Source organism: Arachis ipaensis, chromosome B04, assembly GCF_000816755.2.
Source record: "Arachis ipaensis cultivar K30076 chromosome B04, Araip1.1, whole genome shotgun sequence".
In the NCBI taxonomy this organism is placed as follows: domain Eukaryota; kingdom Viridiplantae; phylum Streptophyta; class Magnoliopsida; order Fabales; family Fabaceae; genus Arachis; species Arachis ipaensis.
In genome coordinates, this window is record NC_029788.2 from 129,533,028 (window position 1) to 129,539,306 (window position 6,279).

Consider the following 6,279-nt stretch of genomic DNA (forward strand, 5'->3'; position numbering starts at 1 on the left):
TAAGAGTAACACTTTCTCTTTAAGTAACACTCTTTAGTGACACGCTTTTTTACCACAAAAGACAAAAATCTGTAAAGATGCATCTTTACAGTAGATGGCACCTTGTTTTTAAAGTATGCTGTATTAACTTAGTATTTAATTATTTACTATTTTGTCAAACATGCTTATTATTTGACTCAATTTTATTGCTTATTATAATTTCAATTAAATACTAAAATAAATTTAAATGTTCACGACATCAAAAAAATATGCATAATAAAAATAAAAAAAAATAAATTAGACAAAACAGATCTCCATTGAATTTGCGGACATTGAGAACTTTGAAAATTAATTAAGATAAACCAATAGGGTTTGCAGTGGCCATTTTTCTTTTCCTTTTTCTTTTTCTGTTTCCAGCGTGCATATAAATATAGACACGATTGAGTTGCAGTTACAGAAGCTCTAACTCTCAGGAAAACCGCTACAGTGTGTTGCTCTTCTTATTCTCTCAGCAATGGCCGATCTCAGTGAATTCAAGATCGTAAAGGAAGGAGAAGCTGAGATTCTCATGCACAAACAGAATGAAGTTTTCTATAACAAAGCCCAGGTCCCAAAAATCTCTCCTTTCTTCTTCTTTGATGCTTCTCCAGGTTCAAAGTTTCATGCTTGTGATGAATTTGCTCTGGGATTTGGATACATTTCTGGGTTGGAGCTTAGGTGTTTGTAGAAATTACCAATAGAAAATGGTCATAGAGCAGAGAAAAACCAAATTTCGGAACTTGGGTAGTTGAGTATTATTGGCAAATGGCAAAGTTGCGTTATTTTGTGGTTATGGATTGTTTAATGTTTGTTTATTGATGTCACAGTTCATTGCATATCATCTGAATTTATCAAGTTTGAATTTTATCTATTTTTGGTGCATTTTATGTGCTTGATTTTTGTTAGAGTGTGTTGGTGGTGATTGGTGAACGCTACTTATCATTCTTATTTATCATATTAGGTTAATAACAGGGATATGTCAATTGCTGTTTTGAGAACTTTTATATCCAAACGTAAGGAAGAACATGAAGCAAATTTGCCCAAGAAAGCTAAAAGAGCTCCAAAAGTATCTGAAAGTGATGCTTCTGAACCTGCCAAGGAGGATGTCCCTCATGCATCTCCACCTGAAGATTGTAGAGATAATGGCGAATGTGAAGATGGGAATGGAATGGCTCTTGATGAACCGTGCAACACAGCAGAGGAGCAAGTCAAGAGCTCTGAAGAATGCAACGGGGAAGGGGAGTCAATGAGTAATGCAGATGGAAAAGTTCAGAGGGAACTGAAGCCACCAAGAGTTCTAGAGGTTATAGATTGTTTTTTAAGTTTGTGTTCCATTTACATAATTCATTTGGTACAGGCATCATCATTTGCCATTGTACATTTAATTGCTATTGGATAATTTCCTCTTCAATGCATTATGGAACTCATGTGTTGTGTTTAATGCGTTTATATATTCAGGCATTGTCTGCTTCTGGATTAAGGGCCCTTAGGTATGCTCGTGAAGTGGAAGGAATTGGTCAGGTGGTTGCTCTGGACAACGATCAAGGTGATTCAAGGATTTTGCATTATAGAAAAAAATTGAAGTCTTAGAATATTCTCTACCAGATTTGTTTTATTTATCGAAAACATGAAAGATCTAGCTTTCTGTGTTGACAGTGCATATATTGTTAGTTTGTCACTTTTGACTTTTTCTGATCTAAACAATTTATTATATTGCCCTTTCCTTTTAAGCGATTACTTATTTGTATGCATCATTAAGCTTATGCTGTTGACAACTAAGTCCGAATTTTTGCTTGAGCAGCTTCTGTTGACGCTTGCAGAAGGAACATCAAATTTAATGGTTCAGTAGCGTGTTCAAAAGTTGAGTCTCATCTCGCTGATGCTCGTGTATATATGCTAACCCACCCCAAAGAGTTCGACGTGGTGAGTAGATGATGTTGTTACATGCCTAGGTTGACCTTTAGACACAAGGAGAAGACTTTTAATTGGTGACCCTTACTGATCCAGATCACCAGTTGTGATTATTAAGAAATGAATGCATGATCTGCTATTCTGTCCCATGCAAGTCATTTTTTATATCCTTTATTACTTTAACTATTTTTCATGGGGTTGATGTGTTCTTTTCTTTTTTTCCAGGTTGATCTTGATCCTTATGGTTCACCTTCCGTGTTCCTGGATTCAGCAGTTCAATCTGTTGCTGATGGAGGTATGCTGATGTGTACAGCAACAGATATGGCAGTGCTCTGTGGGGGAAATGGGGAGGTCTGCTATTCGAAGTAATGTTAATACTTTTATTTGTTGTGATCTTTATTCAACAATAACTTGAGTTGTGGACTGACTTCTTAAAAATGCTATTCATACCAGATATGGTTCGTATCCGCTGAGAGGAAAATATTGCCATGAAATGGCTTTGAGAATCCTTCTCGCTTCCATTGAGGTATGTCTATAATTTATTGTTTAAGTAAGAAGGAATTGAGAGGTGGCTTGATAAAAACTAGTTGAATTTGAGAAATGTAAGATAACAATGATGCTATTCTTTTGCCTTCACTTGGATAGGAACTTTAACATTCACGGAAGGTTCCAGGCAGTAACCCATGATTGCTTGCAAACACATAAGGGTTATACATCATGGAACTTCTGAGGATTAATTATTGTTGTTAGTTATATCAAATTATGGTTTGCTATATATAAAATGAACAGAATAGTTTCCTTTCCTTGTTTCCTTAACTGATGCCCTTAGGAACTTGTTAATAAAACTGAAATTCGTACAGTAACTTAATAGTTTGTTTATGTTAATTAGGGTGTTGTTTTGCTTTAATTTAGAGGCCTAGATGTTTTGTGCCAAGCATACAGCATTAACCAACTAAATAGATTAGCATAATGTGTTGGATTTTATAGCAACTAAATATCTGTAAATTTGTTTATTTAGTATAGGCATATGATCCTTTTCTCTCCATTTTATGCAGAGTCATGCTAATCGTTACAAGAGATACATTGTTCCTGTGCTATCTGTACAGATAGACTTCTATGTTCGCGTTTTTGTTCGCATATATACGTAAATCCTTCTACAACTTTTTTTTTTCTGCTATAATTGTACTGAAAACTTTCTGGAGCCATTTAGAAGTGATGCTTTTACAAGTATAACAGTTCTTCACTGTCTTTGCTGCCTACTGAAATATGAAATTATTGGCTGCAGTTCTGCAAGTGCAATGAAAAACACTCCCCTGAAGCTTTCATATGTTTATCAGTGCACTGGCTGTGATTCTTTCCACCTACAGCCCATTGGGAGGACCATTGCCAAGGTATATACATATCATGGTTTGATCTCTTGCTGATACTTCCAAAGCCTATCAATTAAAAGCATGGCACATGTACCATAGGAAGTACATGTTGCTTGAAAAATGAAATAATTAATCCCGAATCATCACTTCTCTACCGTATCTTTATCAGTGCTGGTCTTTTTGTATGTTAAGTAGACAAGTTCTTCAATGTCTACAGGTTTGATCCATCACTCTTTTGTTCTTGAAATGGTTATTGCTGACACCAATAAATATAAGATAACATTCCTAACTGAAAACTATGAAGATGAACCTTATGTTTTCCTGCATTTACATCTATGTTTATCTCATGTCTTAAAGGTGCCAAACCTCTAGTGTAGGGAGATGTCAGATGTGGTTTATGATGAAACGTATTGCTTTACTATGATTATACTTGCAAAATGCAATGATGTTGAGTAGCCCTTTTCCCCTCATTTTTCAGAATAATAGTGTCAGATATCTGCCTGGCTATGGTCCTGTTGTTCCTCAAGAATGCACTTATTGTGGGAAGAAATTCAATATGGGTGGACCTATATGGTCTGCTCCAATCCATGACCAAGAATGGGTGACTTCTATGCTTGCGGACGTGAAATCAATGAAGAGCAGTTATCCTGCTTATGATCGTATATCTGCGCTGCTTACTACAATATCGGAGGTTTGTCTTTGCACTGTCTGTTCTTTTCATACCAATATACCATTAACTTATCACATGCATTTCGGTTATGCTGATATTAAACAAATGTTATTTCAGGAGTTGCCTGATGTACCCTTGTTTCTAAGTCTGCACAATCTCTGTGCTACACTTAAATGCACTTCTCCATCTGCAGTTATTTTCCGATCTGCGGTGATCAACGCTGGCTACCGCATATCCGGAACACATGTTAATCCACTGGGACTCAAATCAGATGCACCCATGGATGTTATTTGGGATATCATGCGCTGTTGGGTAAGAGTTTATAATGTTTCGTTTCTTTTTCCATCGATAGTCTGTTAGTTACAGTCACTGATTATGTTTCGCGGATAGGTAAAAAATCATCCTGTAAAAGCTCAACCAGCAGATCAAGCAGGAACTGTCATACTTGCAAAGGAACCTGTTCTTCAGGTATATTTTCCATTTCAAGTTTTTCTTCTCATGAAGTTTTTTCCATATAACATTTATACAAGTTATTTACTGAAGCAGACTCTAAAACCTCTATATTGTTTGCCTTATAGGCTAATTTTGCTAGAGCAGTGGCATCTCTTAGCAAGGCACAAGCTAAGAAGGTTGCACGCTTTCTTCCGAATCCCGAAAAGCATTGGGGTCCTAAAGTTAGGGCAGGTCGTCAAATTACTAGTAAGCATGTTTCTCTGTTGGGGGAAGCTGCAATTAATGGAGTTCTCAACCAGGAAGACAATGAAGAATCTAAAACTAAGAAGCAGAAGGTAGAAGAAAATAACATCACAACCTAGCTCAAAAATGGGGTCCTTTATTGGGCTTCATCTTTGTTTACTAATGGAAGCTCATTTGTTGTCACCAAATTTTGTAGAATTTATAGGCAAAGTGAGAGTACATTAGAGAGGTCTAGAGAGTGGTGTTTTTATTTATTTATTTTTTCTTTTTCTTTCTTTCTCTGTTTGTTTCACTCTGCATGACTGCATGATATTGAATTACGTATTGAAAATGGGAAATTGTATTGTAGGATAATGTTTCTCGAGTTTATTTTTGATGCACTGACAATGTAAAACATTTTACACAAAACATTTTACACAGTCATGCAATCTTATCCGTTTTTTTGGATAACTATTCATACAGTCAATGTGCAAAGTAATTATTTTTGCTGATGTGGTGTCACGTAATTAGATGTACGTGTAATTAAAATTAAATTCAATGTTTCTCACTAAATTTGTATTTCTCTTTTTATAAAATATTTTTTCAGATATTAGTTCCTTAAAACTTGTAACACACGTCACCTCTCATTTCTCAATTTTTTTCTCTAAGTCTTGAACCAAGAACCATAAAAGTTGGAACTTCCAGAGGCAGAGAAAGCCAGAAACAGTGAAAAATGTTCCAATAACTTCAATTACTACTAAAATGGAATAATTGGTTTGGACAGTAGAAAGAAAAGAACAAAGTTTCTGATTATCAGAAGATAATGTCTATGAATAAAAACCAAAAATCACGGCTCTGAAGGTGCAATGACAACTTCTAATTGTGGACCATTCTCGTAAACTTCCAACTCCTAGCCAGCTACCAATATATCAAGCAAACTTTTTCGTGTACTTGCTTCATTTTTATTCATCAAGTTGACACATTTTTTTAAACATTGTATAAATTCACACTATTTCAATAGTAAAGATTAAAGACATCTTTCGGTTAAGGAACTACAAAATAAAAGTGAGTACAAATAATATAATTAACGTACGACATGTTTATTTAGTCACGTGAACTATAGACATGTTACTGTTATAAACTCCATGTTATTTTAACTCTAGTGCACAAAAGATATTCTTATCATTGTTCACTCAATTTCCAATTATTACATATGGCTAGGAAGCGGGTAACTCGACCGTTAAAAATTCTGCATTAACATGTGAATATTAGAATATGTTAGAGCAAAGTTGATTAAAAGAAGTTCATATGAATATCAATGCTGGTTGATTTTAGAATGATAAATCACAAGAAACATACACATAAGAATGAATTGAGCCTCAAAAATAGTCTTTGAAATTACATTCGAACCTCAAAATAGTAATTGAAATTAATAGTTATTTACTTTTATCCTCGAACTAATACTTTGAAACTCATACTAGTTCTTAAGGCGCTCTCTGTTCATCAGAACATTGAAAACGATATCGTTTTGTATTTATTAAAAAAAATAAAAAATAAAAAGCACGCTTCCCCTTTTCTTCCAAGTATCCTTTCCCAACCTGAGGTCCTTTCTCTTTTCCTTCTCCTTCTCCTTTT

General features: G+C 34.9%; 1 protein-coding gene across 1 annotated transcript; it reads left to right on the plus strand.

Annotated features, from left to right (window-relative positions):
- Nucleotides 337-5,096, plus strand: LOC107635468 (probable tRNA (guanine(26)-N(2))-dimethyltransferase 2). Its single transcript, XM_016338943.2, has 12 exons — nucleotides 337-586; nucleotides 980-1,321; nucleotides 1,477-1,564; nucleotides 1,820-1,941; nucleotides 2,155-2,294; nucleotides 2,383-2,455; nucleotides 2,985-3,073; nucleotides 3,215-3,320; nucleotides 3,778-3,990; nucleotides 4,087-4,281; nucleotides 4,360-4,437; nucleotides 4,548-5,096. Exons 1-12 carry the CDS (start codon nucleotides 494-496, stop codon nucleotides 4,782-4,784), a joined length of 1,776 nt encoding a protein of 591 aa, XP_016194429.1. The 5' UTR covers nucleotides 337-493; the 3' UTR covers nucleotides 4,785-5,096.

Coding starts and splice junctions, on each gene's coding strand:
- LOC107635468 (XM_016338943.2), top strand. CDS start 494: ATGGCCGATCTCAGTGAATTCAAGATCGTAAAGGAAGGAGAAGCTGAG. Junction 1,942..2,154: donor ACCCCAAAGAGTTCGACGTG/GTGAGTAGATGA, acceptor CTTTTTTTCCAG/GTTGATCTTGATCCTTATGG. Junction 4,438..4,547: donor CAAAGGAACCTGTTCTTCAG/GTATATTTTCCA, acceptor TTTGCCTTATAG/GCTAATTTTGCTAGAGCAGT.